This window comes from Pelecanus crispus, chromosome 5, assembly GCF_030463565.1.
Source record: "Pelecanus crispus isolate bPelCri1 chromosome 5, bPelCri1.pri, whole genome shotgun sequence".
Taxonomy (NCBI): domain Eukaryota; kingdom Metazoa; phylum Chordata; class Aves; order Pelecaniformes; family Pelecanidae; genus Pelecanus; species Pelecanus crispus.
Window position 1 is genome coordinate 36,264,623 of NC_134647.1, and position 19,672 is coordinate 36,284,294.

At 39.3% G+C, this 19,672-nt stretch overlaps 1 protein-coding gene across 2 annotated transcripts; it reads right to left on the minus strand.

Moving 5' to 3' along the window:
* Nucleotides 1-799: 799 nt before the first annotated feature.
* Nucleotides 800-18,949, minus strand: WDR75 (WD repeat domain 75). 2 transcript variants are annotated; one of them, XM_075710155.1, is made up of 21 exons: nucleotides 18,864-18,949; nucleotides 18,548-18,677; nucleotides 17,575-17,640; nucleotides 16,824-16,917; nucleotides 15,963-16,087; nucleotides 15,560-15,630; nucleotides 14,878-14,994; nucleotides 14,203-14,291; nucleotides 13,216-13,374; nucleotides 12,810-12,869; nucleotides 12,605-12,720; nucleotides 11,947-12,119; nucleotides 10,950-11,113; nucleotides 8,563-8,746; nucleotides 6,573-6,667; nucleotides 6,058-6,153; nucleotides 5,294-5,463; nucleotides 4,653-4,712; nucleotides 3,371-3,514; nucleotides 3,200-3,291; nucleotides 800-1,221 (listed from the first exon to the last, which is right to left on the minus strand). In XM_075710155.1, the coding sequence occupies exons 1-21, from the start codon at nucleotides 18,947-18,949 to the stop codon at nucleotides 1,014-1,016; spliced, it is 2,499 nt and encodes an 832-aa protein (XP_075566270.1). In that variant the 3' UTR covers nucleotides 800-1,013. The 2 variants fall into 2 exon arrangements, with proteins under 2 accessions (XP_075566270.1, XP_075566271.1); XM_075710156.1 differs by lacking the exons at nucleotides 12,810-12,869; nucleotides 18,864-18,949 and having other exon boundaries at nucleotides 18,548-18,667.
* Between the last annotated feature and the right edge of the window lie 723 nt (nucleotides 18,950-19,672).

Sequence of the window (19,672 nt, forward strand, 5' to 3'; positions counted from 1 at the left end):
AAAACCCAAGCAAACCAAACAAAAACCACCCAACCCCCCAAGTCTCACCACTAACTGCCTTCCAATATATGGTGTTAGAAAAGGAGAGGGAGGAAAGGGTCCTCCACTTTTTCAAGGCAGTAGCAAAGCATGGTTTTCACTGACAAAAGTATCATTCCTGTTTCCTCAGAGCTCTTAGCAACCTGTGCAATTTCTATCAGCTTGCCTTCATATTGCAACACCACAGGAGACTGTATTCACTTTTAGGCCTTCAGGTCTACTAGTTCAAGCTAACTATGCCCTCTGGTATTGTATAATTAAGTGATATATAGAAACTATAGCTGATACACGAGAGGCCTGTTAAGATGGCTGTCAGGAAAACATCAGATCTCCTTCTACAGGGTGCAGTTTTCTTGATATTTGGAAAGGTTTCATTATGCTCTGATACATGCAAGTACCCTGTGCCTAAGAATCTCCATACTCTGTGAACACCAGCAAACATGTAGGTATCTATATTCTAGAATCAGGCTATTAAACCATGTCACCTGTCTCAACAGCTAGAGAGGAACTTCTGAGGAAGGACTTGTTACTTATCCATATACAGCACTACTAAGAACTATCCTGATTTTCCCTACCAGATCTTGAATGAAGCAGTCTTATTAACAGCAGCTGTTTGCTGCCGTTGCTTTGGCATCAGTAGCCCAGCCTCAGTGGGGGAGATTTTTAGCAGCTTAGCTGTCCCTTTGCTAACTGATCACAAGTCAGATAGCAAAATTGAGTTCATTATTAGCCTTTTAAATACATTTGCAAGGGGAAAAAAGCCACAGGTTAAACATTTTCTAAGGTCACAAAGAATCAGTAATAAACTAGGAAGAGAACAAGCTTTTCAAAACTTTATTCCCTCCCCCCAGTTCTCCTTTCTTGTAGAAACAGAGGCTGCTAAAATTCACGGCCAAAGGACTTGAGAGATTTTTCTGAAGAATGTTTAATCCACAAAGCTTCAGCTTGCTGTATAAAAACCACAAGATGTCTGTTTAGAAAGCTGATATCCAACTGTAGTCCATTTTTCTTATTTTTCGTAACTCTTTTTCCTGGGATTTAGACAGTTTACATGTCATCTCTTGTAGTAATTCTGTAGGACTTGTATCTTCTTGTTCCATTTCACTAACATCTCCATCCTCATCTGAATCATCGTCCGTTTTTTCACTTTCCATTTCTGCTTCATCAGCAACTTCTTCAGCACTGGAAGAAGGTGATTGAAAACAACCCAATTAATGAAATTAATGGTATTTTCACATACTATAGCATCACGTACTATAAGAGAGAGGTAAGTTATCATGCAAATAACTAAGTAAACATTAGATTTTATTTATTTTTTTTAATCTCAGGCTACTTACAAACTACTGTACCTCTCCTGCCATCTCAATTACTAGCCATTTTTCAAATAGCTGTCCTCTGTTTCAAGTAAACTTAAACAAAATATTTTTCTTTCTCCAAATGTAATACATAATGTCAGAACAGGCAGATCAGCATTATGTAAAAAGTTATAATCTCACACTCCTACAGGATTAGAAATATTGGATAAACTGGTAGATGAGACAATATTCAAGGTGGCCATTCTTCTCTTTCAAATCTGAAAAAGGTCACCTAGTCTTAAAAATTGCTACAATACCTAGAGTGTTACTAGAAAAGAAAAAAAAGGTTGGTTGGTTTTTAAACATGGGGAGGTGCTTAAAGTGGCTGCTCCCTTCTGACTTCAAGAGTTAAACTTGTGCTGAAGTAGAAAGCATACTTCCAAAGAATTATATAGAACAGTTACCATTTACAATGTGGTAATTAATAGTATTAATTCAAATGTCTGTTGTATAAATATTTTGGGTCTCATTAGGAATGACCTGCATGGCAGAACAGTACTGGTCTCCTAAAAATCATCTGTTTGAATACAAACTATTTATGACGCACAAAATGTAAGTGGTGAAATGTGTAATACATTAACATTATACTGCCAAGGAAAATAAAAAAATTAATCTATACATCGATATATTCTTGTCAATCTTCAAGAGCCCAATCCTACAGCCCTTATATGTAACTTTAAATGCGCAGTCATACTAATTACCAGTGTCAAAGTACAAGCTCTACATGTGCAAATATTTACACAGGCCTCTGAACTCCCAAATTCTTCAGTACTGAAACTACACCCAAGTTTCTCTATATTTCTTGTATTAGATTTTTGCCAGTGTTTTGCTGATGTGGCAAAAAGACTTTTACTTGTGTCATCCAGTAAGAAAGCTAGCAATACTGGCCAACACAACATAGCAAAACTGCTGTTACAGCAGAATACAATGCACATGTAAAAACTACTCAAACTGTTTGGTTTTTTTTTCTGGGTAAACCCTGGCAGTGTAAACCATCCTCTCGCTGGTCTTTGCAAATTCAGAATGGCAGCTGATACCAATGACACATTTTCATCTCTGACTTGGCAGAGTTTCATATAACACTTTAAAGAATAGATTGCACAAAAAATGCAAGCATTTAATTGGCTTCAGTGTAAGTGACAAGATATTAATCCCAATACAAGACTACAGTCATAACCCCTGTGCTTGCATTCATTTTCTAGAAGCAAACCTTGGTATCAGAGGAGCAAGCTACAATCATTTTAAGTACCTGTCAAACTACTCCATTAAATGCATTGTAAGACAAGCTTAGCTAACTGTGTTCACAGTATACATTCATATTTTATAGCTTAATGAGGAATGAAATTTGAGTTCTAAACAAACTGTTAAGATTAAACCTAAGGACTAACTTCTTGGTGTTTCTAGAAACCTAAACCAGGAATTATGCAGGAAGTCGTCACAGTATCAAATAAAGTTGAGAATCTGACAATTATCCAAAAATAGCACTAAAAACATTAAATCACTGGAATGAAGTTAAATTAATAAAGAACATTTGAGTACCAAAAGCAACATTTTGCATATGAGCACACTATGCCAAACAGCAGCAAAAATAACAGCAACAAAAGAGCCAATAGACTAAACAGCCAGTCCGTACAGCTCCCAAAAACTGAGTTATTTTAAAAAATCTTGCCACAATAAAGTATTCGACTAACTTATGTCAATAGAAGAATGAAGAGTGTTGGAAGACTGCTTTTACACTTTAAACGAAGATGTACATAATTTAAAATAACTTCAATAACTAAGGAGAGTTCTTCAATTTTTCTTACCTTTTGTTCTCTTTGGAGATGAGCAATGAATTAATAAATATAGGACAGAGGAAGGAAGCAGATGGCAAAACATGTGCTGGAGTGTGCAAAAGCTGAAAAGATAAAACAGAAGCTTTATGAAAGCTTTTTTTGTCATGATTTTGTTCGTACACTTACTGTAATTACTCCTACCTCTCTTACAGCAGGCGAGTCTTGCTCATGCTTTTTACGAACAAATAATTTTCCAAGGTCTGTATCCTCTTGTGATTGCTGACGTCTGTGTTTTCCCAAGAGCAAGCTAAATGGGGTCACAGGAAGACTTTCTTCTACTGCCAGCTTGAAAAAGGTGAAAGTTTTAAGTACAATTTTAGTGTCACAAATCTAAGTTCTATCTCATTTTGAGTTACCAAAATTCAGAATCAACCTATGTGACAAAATTCTACACTCAAATTTAACTCAACTGAGCCATATGGCTCTTTGTACTCATTCTCTATCAGGCATCCTGAGAGAGTCCTACACAGAGGTAATAAAACTCTCCAGGACCTGGATCAGGATTCAAGGACACCAGATTTTAGTTGGTTGATGTACCAATTAACTTCCAAATACGGAAGTTGGTGCATGTGCCAGAAAAACTAAGTATGGCTTTCAGATTCCACTTATGACTAAAAGATCATTGATACCCCAGCATCATCTGCCAAGTGACTGAATTATGTAACTGGAAGCAAAACATAGCAACTTCCCTTCTGGCATTTCCCTAGATCAATATACCTTAATCTGAGTACCGAATTACTACCCCACCCACCAAAGAAACTGATTGCTTATAACCACATTCCCATTGGATTTTGTATTAGAAAGATATTAACTTCTACTTTGATCTATTTTATCTAACCAACCAAATCAATCAAGTGCTACTGTTTTATTCTGAAACGCTTCCTCAACATGAATTTAAGAGATCAAATTTCCCAGACTACTTCTCCACAGAAGCACATACTGGAATGCAATTTTGAAATCTGTTCTCACTGGTAAGCCACAATTGACTGACCACTGTTCATCCTCACCAGAAAGCGCAGTTCAGGCCACACTCAAGGTTCCAAGCGTTAAAGAACCCAAGATAAGGAAAAAAGCTTATTCAAACATCAAATCGTTTTGCTTCATTTGTGCAACCTGAATCCTTTTAGAAAAGTATCATTTTTTTTATTTAGGGGAAATGAGAAAAGGAGGGATTAGCTTACTAGTACTTCTTTTTTTTTTTTTTTTTAAAGGTTTTTACAAACAGCAATTCTGTCCAAAAAACCCCACCAAAACCAAACAAACCATATACAGATTACTGCCCCTTCAGCTAAGTGCCTATGACTCCGTCTAAGGATCTGGTGTGCATTTTCATGACAGAAGGGAATTTGAATCTGACAAACTGAACACCAACAGAATTTTGAACTGCTCTGTACATCTCTGCCAGAACTTCTATAAGAGGTACCTGTTTGCTCGACGGTGTAAGCCTTTCTTCTAGAGACTTTGTGCTAAGCGTCATTAGCTCCTAAAATACAGAATGATGGAGCAAAGTTATAGTATGTGAAACTTGCTTTCCATATTTCCATACCTTGTGTACAGAAGCTTCCAACTGGCCCAAAAGCTTTTGTCAGTCAAGTGAAAGAGGCAAACACATCTCTTCCTCCTTATTTTATAAAGAGACTGAAAGGAAGCGGGAATGGACCTACAGGCTCTAAATTGACTTTTTGGGAAAAGAAACAAAAAAGCCACCCACCCACATATTACAGGGAGAACTGAATATCACATGAAATTTTGGATAATCAGTAATAATACAGCTTCTAGGTGGTTAAGTTAAGCAGCATAGGCAATGTTCCCAAATTATTTAGTTTCTTGTATGAATGAGGCAGCAGAAACTATGAGCAGTAGAAAACCATAAAATAATCAATTTTGAACTTAAGCTGTTCTGGCAGTTGAAAGGTTTTAATAAAGAACAAAGCATGGCTTACACTGCCTTGAAACCACAAAAAGAAACTCTTACACTCAACAGCAGAACTCTGAATTTATATCAATCCACATTCAGGAAAATACTTTTTCCTCAGGAACCACCTGCCAATCACTATTTCTTACTTGCGTATCCGTAAGAAAAAATAGTTGTGATCTTCTTAGCCAAAGGTATTTTTCTGACCCAATCATTTCAGGTTCGTCTCTTGGAACAAAGGCAGCAAGCTGGATCTTTTCTTTACAAAGGTTTCTCTGGATATAGATTGGCCGTGGCTCATTTGGTTTGAACACAAACACTGCAAAACCAAGAATGTCTTTTCTTTAAATCATGAAAGTCTTACCTTCCTGGATAGCTGTGAAAGCAGCCCTGTGTATCATAGCCAGTAAGGGCTGGACAGGATTGCCTTTAAGCAGTAGTTTGCAGAAATTATAGTTGGATAACCTTACTGCATAATAGAAGGTACCTTCACAGTATTCCCATCCAGAGAACACACTTGGAAATTAACTTTTCTGTACAAGAGTAGCTCTAGGAAGAGCAATCATAATTTATGGTCAAAGCTCTAAAACACAGCTGTACAGTTCGAACCACAGTTTTGCATTTACAGAAGAGGGTCAAGAAGACTCAAGACCCTCACCCAGAGAACATGGTTAATCCTGTGCTATATCCTGTACCACAAACTAACTGTTGGAAGAAAAGATGGGTAACCAGCATGCTTTTCTGGACTGCTGCTGTCAGACATTGCTCAGCTTTCCACGGGTGCTAACGCAGACTCAGGTCTGTCTTATGGCTTTCATGGGGCCGAATTCTAAGAAAAACTTTTCTGTAAATTATGCTTTCGCAGTTTTAAATTCCACTGACTATTACTTGTCAAAGAAGCCTTTGTACTTACAGCTGGACTCTTTTGAGAGCCATGAGACAGCAGCAATATGTTCTGAAAGGGGATCAGGTTGCAGAACTAAGACGTTGAGGTGGGCACTCCATTCCACTGAAAAGCAAACATAGCAACAGCCAGACATGAAAAGGCAGCATTCAGTTCTGTCCCACTGCTTTGCCAAACAAAAGGTCAAATGGGAAAGTCACACAGGGCCTTAACCTCTGGATAAGGCATGCAACTTCACTTATTCCCAGATGAATAAAAATACACAAATATTATCAACTTCTGCAAATGCAGGAAATACTAGCTGTTACTCTGTTATCAATCGTCTAACTTAGAATTTACTATGCAAATAAAGCACACGCATGCTGGACAGGATACTATCTTGACTTAAATATGAAAATCATTACGTTTCCACAGGACGTTTTGTAGTGGATCAATCTAGAATCAAACTAGAATTATTTTAATGTTTCATAGTAAATTCAAGTGTTAAATGCTACCACTCTAGCATACATTTAAGCTGATCTTACATGCACAACTGAGCAGGTTCCAGCAACACAGAAAGCCATAATCAGTGGTGCCAATAAGGTACTTGGAACATGTTAGTCTCCCAAAGCAGATGTTCCTACAGAAGTAAAAAGTAAAAACAAGTTAATGACCTTCAGATTTCATCTTTGTTTCTCTATGTAGTAATGATTCACAAGTCACAAAAACATTCAGCTAAGGTTTAATTCTGATATTTAAATCATGACAAGTTTGCTTTTTGCTTTCACCTCTAGTAGCATGAAACTTTACATACACCAACCAGATAGGTCTGGGAGATTTAAAAATATGCATAAATCTATAATGATTACATGTTCCTACAACATTCTGGTTTCAAGGAGTGATTTTAAACTCTTATTTAAGTTACAAACCTGCAGAGTACTAGTAAGCGTTCACATTGGGACCGGAAAATAAATTCTATATTTAAAGTATTCCTACTATTGCTCTAAGCACTAGAAAGAGCAGAGTATTAAAAAAAAAAAATAAATTGTTCTTATAGGCTGCTCCAACTGAAGGAAGTGTGTGATTTGTTTTCACTTTAATGAAGTGTGTGATTTGTTTTCACTTTAATTTCTCATTCTCTTGTTTGAGAATAATAGAACAGCCTTTTGATTTCTAATGCTATAGGATGTTTTCAAAAAAGCTAATAAGGGATGGAATTTTTATATTAAAACATAGACCTTTGAAGTTATGCAATTAATACAGTCCTAGAGCAATTTATTTCCTTTTAATATAGCATACAGTAAGAGCTACAAAAGGAGCAGCTGCCTGGGAAAAGCTTGCCACTGGGCCAAACCGTCAAGAGAAGTCTCCTCCACAGATACAGTGAAGATGTGGCTGACATGCCTCCCACGATTCTCCTGCAGACCAGTTTTAGAATCATATTTCTCAATTTCTAAGCTTAGAGAACCAGTATAAATAAAATGGACTTGATCACACAAGAGAAAAGCTTACAAACATACACACAAAACCATGGAAGCGAGAAATCTCTGCGTCTATGATTCTTTATCTCAGAGTCTTTATAACATTATGACCATGCAATGTTTTGCTTTCCATTTTAGGTGTTTCCTGGAAGCGGGTATATGAAGTACATCTACCGTTACTGCAGTAATGACTTGAGAAGGGAGTTTGAGCAGCAGTTAGAAAAACCTTAGCACTGAAAGAAAATGCTACAGTAGGTTTGTAGCATCTTCCTGTTTCAGAATTTGTTTAGATACAGAGATCTGGCACAGAGATTAAGTAGATGAATCAGTGAGGTCATCTATTAACCTATTGTCCAAGATTATCATGAGAAAAACGATACTTTACCGGATCAGAAACTGGTGTATATTTGCACAGTCCAGGAAGCTCAATATTAAGGCTGTCCTACTCTTTGAGTCTCTATCTTTTATCTCTACTATCAACCTATGCCATTCCTCATTATCCTTACACAACAGAATGGTATCTAGACCATCTTCAGGATGTCTTCTATCATGACAGCACACAATGAAGCATGCTGGGATAGTCTGCCAGGCAAATATGGATTTTCCAACAGAGGTTAGCAAGGGATCAAGATATGTATTTTATAATGCAGATAATAAGGTCAACATGGCTTTACAGTTTATTGATATAATTTCTATTTGTATGCATGCATACATGCGTAAAGCACAAACTTCTTGCAGTTATACTTTTTCAGTACTTCGATTAATGGGGAAAAAGAGAAGGGCTGTTAGCACACCACTGTGTGCCCAGTGATACATATTTCAGTATGGAAAGTACAGGATTCATAAACAAGGAAGAAGACGAAACTGCAAATCTTGATCTTATTTTTAACAGTAAGTTACCAGCCACCTAAAAGCCATTTTAGAGCCTTTTCTATATGTGAACTTAAGACTGTATTCAATGTTTATATGAATATATACAAGGTCTTGCACTACTATGAATTGATTCTTTCTCTTCCAAGAGTACAAGACATAAAAAGCCAGATGAAAAACATACCTTATTTTTCCAGGTGGATGGCAAAACGTACACTTAAGATCCCAAGTAACTGAATCCCATACAGTGACAGTTTCTTCAAAACTAACAGCAAGCAAAGAGCCATCTTCTGAGAAACAGCAGTTAGTAGCTTGGTAGTTGTGGTAGCTGCCTACAAAGTCACAGCTCCAGCTCACACTTTGCTGTGCTGCATTGAATAAACAAGCTAGTTAATTCAAGTCTATACATGAAGAAAGAAAAATTCAAGTATTAGGGCTGCAAAACAGGCTCAAGAGCAAGAGAGTTTTGTTTCAGAAAGGCTACATTTTTAAGGGGTACAGAAAATCTGTCCTGTTCTAGTACAGCAGACATGTAGTAGGTTTTCCATTTGTCCTCAGTTTTGCATCTGAACAGTGAATCCTGAGACCGACATGGTACAACATTCATGTTTACTTTGCCAACTACATTAACTGTGCTCTCAAATAGGCAGTTAGATAAAAGAAAAAAAGATACTGAAGTAGATTCAACATTTAGTGTTCCGAAACATACTGTTCTTTTAAAACTGTAGCAAGAACGTGAGCATTACTAAAAATATGAACACAGGTTGCATCCGAGTCCGACAAAGCTCATGGTTCATTTACATAAAGTTTGAGGATCACAAAGTGACCCATCAGCATGCTTCCTTGTCTTGGTTAACCTGCCAGTGCATTCAGTTGGGATACCTTTCCCATTGTTGATAATTGCCTTAAAATAAATAGAAGCAAAGTCATGTACTTACCACATAACATACATTTCCCAGTATAAACAAATTCATACAGCATGCTTTTGAAACATATGAGTAAGATGAGGGAAGAAAGGAAAATAAGTACACCCTATGCTAAGATAACCCTTATATAATGGACACAAGTTGATGATTAAAAGAACTGCCTGTAAAAAAAGCACTACTTTAAACTATATGGCACCATCTAGAGGCACAGTGAGAGATCTGCTGCAAATAAAAACATGCCAGAGTGTATTCTACATATGAACTAATTAGTTTATTAATATTTGCTGCACAGAAGCCTGCAGCATGTTGAGTCTTTCTGCCTGAGTATTCCTAGCCTGCCGCCCCTGGGCAAATACACCACAGAAGTCAGCACTGATTTGTACTTTTACACATGCCATGAAACAGAACTCTGTATAGTCAGTTAAAAACCAAACACACACACAAGAAAAACCTGATGAGGCCAGTCAGCAGATACAAAACTATCTTGTTGAAGGAAACAGGCCCCATTAGGTTTCATCCCCAGCCCACACTGTAGAAGATCAAGGTATCTGCTCATTAAGTTAAGATATAATCTAGGCTTAGAAACATTTACAATCAAAAAAAAAGAAAAAGGAAAAAAAACCTCTTTCAGATACTATTGAGGGAGTTGCTATTAACTAAATATATGCATAAATCCTAGTACATACAAACTCTTGGTTTTCCTCTCATAAGCAGCCACTGTTGAGGAGCAAACAGCTTGGAAAGAGAACGTCAAAGTAAGTTTGCCAAACGGAAACCTCAGTAGTTGAGAAGTGCTTTTGAACATGTGCTCACCTGCCCATGAAAACGCAAACATGTTACTAAACTGCAAGCAGTTCAGCAAGACCATTACCGCGTCTATTTGGGAATGTGCAAAGATAGGACACCCAAATGGCAGGAAAGTCCCAGCTCACTTAAATGTTATTACGGTGCCAGGCACACTTAAGTAAAAGGAAATTAAGAAGCAGGAAATCTTTTGTATTTCACATCCAAAGGCATACAGGGTAATAAACATCCCTCAGACGTTCCGTTTGAAACAAGCGAACATCAGCATGCATTCTGACAGGTGAAATTTGGTTACTTAAGTATCTTGGAAATGCATCCTAAATATCCATTCTATGATGTTCAAATATCTAATGGGAAGGAAGAATGTTCAAAAAATGAACACTGAAATGGTGGAGCTGCAGAATGGCAAAGTGCTATTATTTTACACTAAGTCAATTAAAACAGAGTAACACATTTCTGCCTCCTGCTCCCCTAAGCAGAACTCTCAAATAAAAAGCGTACCCAGAGGAATGACAAAAATCCGTTTTCCCAGCATGGAAAAATCATTGCCACAAACAATCCTTTAAACAAATCAACACAGGCTGCCATTCCCTTCTGCAGCAGGCTCGGCAAGGTCTCTGCTATTTCAGGAACCTCCATATCAATCCATAATACTGCAAAACTGTGAGAAAACTCCACCACAGAGGATGCTCAGGAGAACACAATACCCCATGCAACAGCATAAACAGATAAATGCATGGGACTTGAGGCCTAGTTCTGAAGGGATGAAGTTAGGGTCATAATTTCTATAGCATGTTACAAGGTAGCAAGTAAGAGTAAGTTGCATTTTGACCATACTTACCTTCTGGATCGGTGTCTTCTACCATCACCCAGACTTTAAACACACAATCTCTGCCAGTTGTTACCAGTATCAGAGAGTCATCTTCCAATTCATCCATGTCACGAAAGCACATGTCTGTTATGTGGTCATCATGGGGCGTATTTATTCTAGTATTCAGCTTAAAGCTATAGGAAAAGAAAACAGAAGCTTGCCATTTAATTTCATTTTGAACTTGTGGAAGATTTCAGCCTAAGATGATTCTGGAAGGGGCAAGGAGAAGAGGAATCAAAGAAACTTCTGTCTAATTACATAGCTAAATGGTATTGCATTTACAGATTGGATTTCCCTAATCACTTCCATACAGCAAGATTGTAGCCCAGCACTGAGAAAGGATTATCACTAAGCAAGCATCACTCGCTAATACTCAGCCTGAACTCTTCCCAGTATTTAGGCAACCTGTCACATAGCTACTACACAGATCAGCTTTATTTCGCTTTGTTTCTTCTTTAAGAAAGTAAAAATTTACAGTCAAAATATCATTTTCTTTTTGTAAACAAGAAAATCAGGGAAAGTGTACGAGCCAGACACATGTGTTAGCTAAAGAAAAACAAAAATCAACAATGAAGTCATAATCTTCTGTACCCTAGAAGGACTAATCAATTAATGATGGGGTGACAGCGGTGGGAAAACTGAACAAGCTATAGAACCATTGCATCAAGTCCAAGTCCATGATTTTTAATACCAAGTAAATATGTGAATTTAAGTCCCATGGTTAAAGTAGCCTGTCTGATTAATATAAGTAAATTAGATTCAGAACAATTATTTCCAATGTGTATGTACTTCAACTCTGTGCGGTTTCAGATGAGTGTAGCTTGCATGGTAAACTCTCCCTAGGGTCCTCTCTACAATTTTATTAGTTGATCTGAAAAAACTCTGCCTTTGCAAGACAAAGCCTGTGTAGATATTTGTGTGATACTTTCGATTTTGACACCTAGAAGGCCAGCTCTATTATCATTACCTTTGTGTTTCTTCATCATAGAACCACAGCTTCAACTGTAACTCAGGGTCAGTTACTTCTTCTCTCTCCTCTACTGTTGCTAACCACTTGCCTTGTGCACTAAATGCCACTTTTACCAAGTCAGCTTGGTTTAGACCTGCTTGATGAATGTATTGTCTTTGCACAATATCCAACTGCAAAACAAGACCAAAATTAAATTTCAAAATTCAAATGCAGATTTAGAGGTATCATTCATAAAACCATGGAGAAAGGATGTTCTGAAAGCACTGATTAGAACTAACTGGGCTGTACCAAAAAAAAGAAATGTGGGGAATAATTAGGGCATGTACATTCCACAATAATGCTAAGTGTAGGAAAGAAAAGAAAAGAAAACAAAAACAAACCCCAAGATATTTTAGAGGGATTTTACCTAGAAATTTTTGACATTTAACAGGAACAGCACACTGTTTTGAAGTATTTATTCAACTGTCAACATTTAGCTGTGCTTAACAAATAGAAGAAGTTTGTGACAAAGCTGAAAACATCTCAGCTTAGAATCCAGTCTCGTGGTATAGCTGCTGGCTTTTTTCCTGTTTGCCCTATTAAGTCTTCAAATAAATTCTGATGCATAAATTACTTCGTTAAGTTAAAAGTTTTAGTACAAGCCCATCCAACTTACACTGAACAGCTGTTGGTCACTTTGAAGACAATAGAACTGCAAGTGGCCAGGCTCTCCATTCAGGACCAAAGCTTTGGTTCTAGGATCAACCACTAAACCAGTCTTGACATCTGTACCTGGAAACAAAAATAAGATGACAAATGACCTAAGATAGGAAGTGACACATACTGCCTTCTAAGTGGAAGATAAATTTTATTGCACTTACTTTTGATTAGCCCTTGAATACTTTTGCAAAATCTTAGGTTGCTGTTGATTATTGTAATTCCTGAAAGGAAAAAAGCAGATAAAGTCTTGCAAAAGGCTTCTGCAATGTAACCACATCTCGTGGTGAGGAAGGGACCTTAACCAACTGTACTTAATCCTATAAACGTATCTTTTCTCAATTTATGACACCCCTACATCAAGGTGGAAAGCCAAGTTACAGCAGTCATCAAGTAAATTTACAGAACTTATGAAAGAGCAAAAGATCACTTCAGGCATCTGTTCTTTCAGATCAATATTAAACTTTTATGTAGTACCTAGTCAATTCATCTGAAATTAACAAAATAAAGCTCATACAGATTTGCATTCCATTTTGCACTAAGCAATACTTAAAATATGTTTTGGCTTACTGTTGTCTGTATGCAAGGTGCAACAGAGTGTGCCATCAGATGACATGGAGATGTACTCAATAGCAGATCCCAAACGAGGAAGGAAATCCTTCCGACAGTCTGATTCATTGTGCCACAGAACTAGAACAGATTCAACTCCGCCACTCAGCAAGCTGGTTCCTTTTCCAGTAATAAATAAAAATGCAGTTATAGGTTTTGGTTAGGAAAAAAAAAAAAAAATTACCAGGATATGTGTTTACAATGACAGAAACATAGGTTTCTCAAAAACCTTTCTTAAAATTGTCACATACAAAGCAATTATTCCTCATATCTAGCCTGGGCAATACACATAGATATATTTCTCATTATCCCATGTTAAATCAATAGAGAAACTTGGATTAAGTAACAAGAATTTGTGCCTATAGTAAAATTTAAACAATGTTTCGAGAGTAGTAGATCCCATTACTTTCTGAATCAGCTGAGTAATTGTGTTAGAATATAGCTGAATTGTTCTCCTTCTATCAGAAGTACTTTGCAGTAAGAAATAGCCTAAGGAGAATAGTTCAGATCATACAGTTCAGATAAAAGTTAACCATATTTTTGCCACTAGGTTTGTGCTCAGACAAGACTGGCTTGTTTTATGTGGATGCAAATAAGACTCTGGCAAGAACTCATCACTATTACTGACGAAAAACTAAGGGGGAGAGTGGGGGTGGGGGAAAAGAGGTAAGATAAGGGGTTAGATTTTACATTCTACCACAGAAGGCAGATATTTGACATTATGAATGCCAATCAAAATATACCAAAAAATAACAAATGCTTTCATTTTTACTTCAGATCCTTCCCGTACATATTTAAAATTCTAGAAATTCATTTCTTAGTAAGTGGACAAACTTGCACTTCTACAGGGTTTTCCCTCCCCACTGCAACTCTTCAACTTTGAAAGGTGTTGGGGGTTTTTTTGGTTTGTTTTTTTTTTGTTTGGTTGTTTTTTTTTTTTTAACTCACCCTCCACAGAAAAAGCTAGATCCATGACAGCATCATGATGCCAGTGCAATGTGGAAAATGTGTACTCTTTCTTGTGGCAGAAATTCCTCCTATGTGGGGAGGAATAGAACAGTTCTTTAAGCACATCAACAACAGAGCAAACAAAAGGAAATATTGAATTGAATGAAGTATAACCATCCCCTCCTCTAACTTCTAGACTATAATTTCTTTTATGTTCAAGTGATGCGAAAGGAGGGAAGGAACCATGCTAGCTCTTTTTCAGTGCCTAGCTGGCGCACATCGTGCATCTTAGACACATACTGAGCAACTCAGCGCTGCAGAGCAACCTGGCAAGCACATTGTTCTTAACCATGCAATTCCACTAGTGTGCTCTCCCTAGGACTCTACTTGCCCATGAGGAGTTATTTCAGCTGCTCCTGCATTACCTTTTTCAAATACAGTTTAGATTCGTGGAGCATAGCTTAACAGGAATATTTTCTCATTTGACATTAAACTGAAGCTGTACCCTGATGTCAATGTCAGTACTGCAGGTTCACAGGGCTTGCCATTCTTTGCTTATTATGACTTCTGAAAATGGCAACGCTAAGGACAAATTAGACTGCTTTGCTCAGGTTTCACTTAATTCCTATGGTCACATCAGTTATGGGGTACACAGTTGAATCAAAATGTGCGCACCAGAGGCGAATCTTTCCATCAGCGTGGCCAGTTGCAATACAATCCTCCGTAGGATGGCATGCTATGCAAGTGAAGTGATTGTTTCCACTTTTTGTCTTCATTGCACTTACAGAAAACCTTCAAGAGTTAAGAAAGTAACTTTAATTATATGAATTGTGTTTTGTTTGTATGGTGTTTTTTTAAACAAAGCTTCAAAAGGATCAGCTAATGCCCATAAAAATAATTCTGCCTAGCAAAATTAAACATCTCCAAGTTGTTATAGTTACATGCACTTTCCAAAAAATAGTGACAGACTTACTTTTCTCTTTATTTCATTAGTTCTTTACCTTCAATCAAGCTGAAAGATTTTTCCTTCTTTCTCTCTCTCTCTTCTTCCACCCCCCTTTCCTCCCCCTCCCCGTTTTGGCCCTGACCAAACTATGTCACTTGTTTCAGTCCAGCATCAGCCTAAGCATTTACCTGAAAAAAAATAAATGCCTGAGCTAAAAAGTTAAGCTACCAATGCCCCTGCAGCACCTCACTGTCTGCCTCTACAGGAAGCTTCTTATGCCGTGACTACATCTCCTCTAGCGTAAAACCAAATGGTTGCTGACAAGTATAAAATAATGTGTGCACACATCACCAGTTAACAAACATTTACGATTTGTCGGACTGAACCAATCCCTGACATTTTCATTCTTACCTGTTCAGCTGTTTCCGTTTAAAAAAATAAACTTGGAGATTAACCTCCTTCACTGATGCCACATATTCACCCTGTTAGAATAAAACAACAACTTAGGACATACAGATTATGTTCTTAGACATGAAAGAAAAAAAAAAAAAATCATGTTTCATTACAAAGTACTTAAAATTGAAGATAACATATAAGCTGATGTTAAGTAAATACTTTCCTATTACAAGTGCTTTCTTTTTTTTTTTTTTTTTTAATAAAAGCAAGCATAGGTCTTACCCAGATTCATTTAACTTACGTTTCAGAGCTGCTCTGCTTATATAAAAGCATAAACAGCATATAGTTCATTTGAGAGGAAAAAATACCCAACCAACCAACACCCAACAGAAGAAAAAACCCCAAAAGGTGAACATACTTCTCTTCCAAATGCAATACGCTTTGGTGACGCATCCACACCATCCAAAACCACCGACAGTTCCTTGGCTTCCAAATCTTGGCCTGCTGCTTTTGTCAGCTTAACTGAGACCAGTTGGAATGTATCTGACCAAAGAAAAATCTGTTATTAAAAGGCTTTTATGAACAAGTTTATGTACGCCCCTTGCAAAGGAGATTTACACTCCTTCTACCTTAAAACTAACATCTTAGTACCTTCCAATATTTTTTTATAAGTTTGAAAATGTTTGTAATACCTTTCAAAAATGAATTATTTCAGAGATTTTGATTCAAACAGTAGTATTGAAGATTGAGGGCTAGGTACTGGATATCAGTGCAACTGTAAGCAGAAACCAAGCAAAGTTGCATAGTATTTGCTCTTGCACTGAAGTGACATTTGTAGCAATATAGTAAGATCAAGCTATATTTATATTTATTTCAGACAAAATTCTAGGAAAAAGTACCTAGGCACACTGTTTAACAGGATGTCTATGTTAATACTGCTTAAGGTGGAAGGGTAGTCTCAAGTACTGCAGCATACCCTATATCACGGTAAGCACTGCTTCAAGATTTATTCCATCTACAACATCGGATACATGCAGTACATGCTTCAAAAGTGACGACAGGCACTCTTCTAGACAAATATTAAAAAAATAGATGTCATAGAATGAACACAGAAAAAAGGTACAAAATGCAGGACTGCAGACATCTGTCACAGGATTTAAGAAATATTTTCAAAATTAATATATTAAAGCACATTCTTGTAGCATACCATTCACTGACATGACAGTAGCTTAGACAAAGAATGACTCAAATGACAAGGATGATGCTAATCATACTGTACCTCTTTCACCACTCTTTGGAATTATAACAAACACTGAGTCCTCAGAACTAGCAATTGCGTACAGTGCCAGAAGTTTAGATCCTACAGCGAAAGTCTGAAGAAAAAAAAGAGAAGGTCAACAATTATTACACTTGTGCGTACAGTTTTCAACAATGAATAATGCTAAGTTTTTACAATAAGGAAAACACATGTGCTTTAAAGAAATCTTGATGTATTAAAATTCTCAATTCTAAGACAAATAAAATGACCTTTATTCTATCAAGGACTAATACAAATGTTAAAACAGTATTAACAAAATATGAGACATCAGATTTACTGAAAAACCTGAAGGTACCTTACCCCTAATATAAAGCAGAAGGCCCACCTATAGGAAAGTGCCTCTATTTAGCAGAAAATGGGACCAACAGGACAGTTACCAGCCCACATTTTCAAGCTGTCCTATTAATTCCTAACTGCAGCACACTCCCCGAGAGCTACACCAGACTCTGAACTGCAGTTAAGTAGCAAATTTAATGTCAGTACATGTCCCATCTTTCTCCCACAATGATTCTGCATGACCATGAATTTCACATGAATTGCCACACTCTATGACTGCCATAAATCGATGGCTTTCAGGCTGTGTTAATGGCAGAACAACACATCTCAGACTGATTTGTGGCCATCTGTAGTAACAGCTGCAGAAATCCTTATTCTGCTATCAGTGGGTCATGAATAATTTTGACATGTGCTCAACAGGAATAATTCAACATACTTTAATGGGAATCCCATCCATGAAGTCCCACAGCTTAATGCTGCCATCAAGAGAGGAAGAATATAGCTGAAGGGGAAAAAAAAGAAAGTCTAAGTTAAAATAATGTATCAAAGCCAGCTTTTACATAAAATCACAGCTTAAAAGTTGAAGGACTGATCAAAGGAACTGTGATTCTGAGTGACTGAATCATCAAAAATACAGGACACAGACCAGCCCTGTGCTGCCTTCAAACAAAGTGCAATGGAAATACAACACTGTTACTCTGGTTTGAAATATACATTTTCACAAATCATAAAAGAAACAACAGGTATTTGTGGTTAATCACTTGAGCCTAGCAGAGTATGCACAGATATCCATTATGTGAATATCTACTAACACTTGCATCAGACTTTGCACAGATAATATGCAGATGCAGTTCACCTTGGCAAATAGTTCTTGTTTATATACAGACACCAGAAAAAAACCCAAGCAAACCGAGAACCAGAGCAGGAGCAGCAGTGAACAGGGAAGGCAGGCTGCTGGTAGACAAAGAGCCACTGGGCAACTGCAGGGATTTAGTCAAATCTGCATCTGTATCAGCAGATGCAGAGAGGCAAACACCAATCACAGTAAATGTTGCTGATTTTTTCACATGCTTCTTTTCCCCCTTTAATAATAATTAAAAAAAAAAAAAGGAAATTTTGCTGATATTTCCATTTTGCTGTCATTCCATTCAATGCGTGTAATGGTGTTTCACTTTTTTTTTTTTTTTTTTTTTTTTTAGAAAACAGATACAACATTGACCCTTCCAGGCAGGCATTGGAGAAACATTGGCTCAACGATGCTATAACGGCTCCCAGGTCGTTCTCAAATCCCAGCCAACCCCCAAACACCCGGGACAGGCCCCGCAGAAGCACATAAGCTCTGCCGAGGGGGAAGGGGCACCCCCAGCACCACCCCCCACCCCCAGCCAGACCTTCCTTCCCCCCCAAACCTGCATGTAGTTGTGGGGGTTGAGCTGGATGCCCGTCACCAGGTCGGCGTGGCCCCCCATCAACCGCAGCGTCTCCTCGGTGGCCACGCTGTACATCTTCACGAAGTCGCCGGAGGCACATAGCAGGTACCTGGAGGGAAAGGAAAGCCGTCACCCTGCCGCCGGCGGGAGAGGGGGGCCCGAGCACCCCCCGGGGAGCGGCAGGCCGCGGTGACGCCAGCCGACAGCCGCCCCCGCTGCAGAGCTCAGGAGCCCCCCAAGGGTGGAGGGCCCGGGCCCGGGCCCGGGCCCAGGCCCAGGCCCAGGCCCCGCTTACTTGGAATCGGCGGAGAAGACAGCCCTGGTGCCGTGGAGGGTGCCGCCGCCGCATCGCACCACGCGGAGCGCCGCCGGCGCCACCATCTTCCCTCAGCGGAACCCCCGACCTTTCACCCCCGCCCCGCCCTCCGCCACCACTCCACGGTGCCCGGGCTCTCGGTGAAGTTCCGCCCGCCACCGACATGGCGGCTGGGGCTGCCTGGCGCCGGCGCTGGTTGGCTCCTCGGCTGTGACGCGCTTGAGGGCGGGCTGCTCGTGCGCCCGCGCGGCGCCTGGGGGCGACCCGCCGTCCGTTAAGGGCCGTGCCGGGGCCTTCCTGCCAGAGGCGGGGACCCCTGGGCGGCCGGGCCGGGCCGGGCCGGGCCGGGCCGGGCCGGGCCGGTGCGGTGCTGCCACTGCCCCGGGGGGAGAGCCCGGCGTCTGCCGAGCCCAGCCCTCCCGCAGAAACCTCCCCTGGCTCCGGCCGCTCTCCTGCATTCCCACGCTGGAGGAACGGAGGGAGCCCGGGAGGAGCGGTACCGCCCCGCTCCGCTCCGCTCCGGCGGTATGGGCCGGCTGGCGGCACCTCTTGTTCGCTCCAAGTCACCCAGGCACGCAGGTCCGGTGCGGTCCCCAGGGGCTGGCTGCTGAACCGGTGCTGCAGGGGGTTGCACAGGCTGCCAGGCGACTGCGAGGGACGGGCCTCTGGTTGGGTCTGGAATGCGCGGGTATAATAATCCGAGGGAAAAAAATGTGTAAACTCCCTTGTTCAAGTGGGCAGAAAAGGCTGAGCAGAAGAAATAGATAGGTATGCTTTGTTAAAAGCCC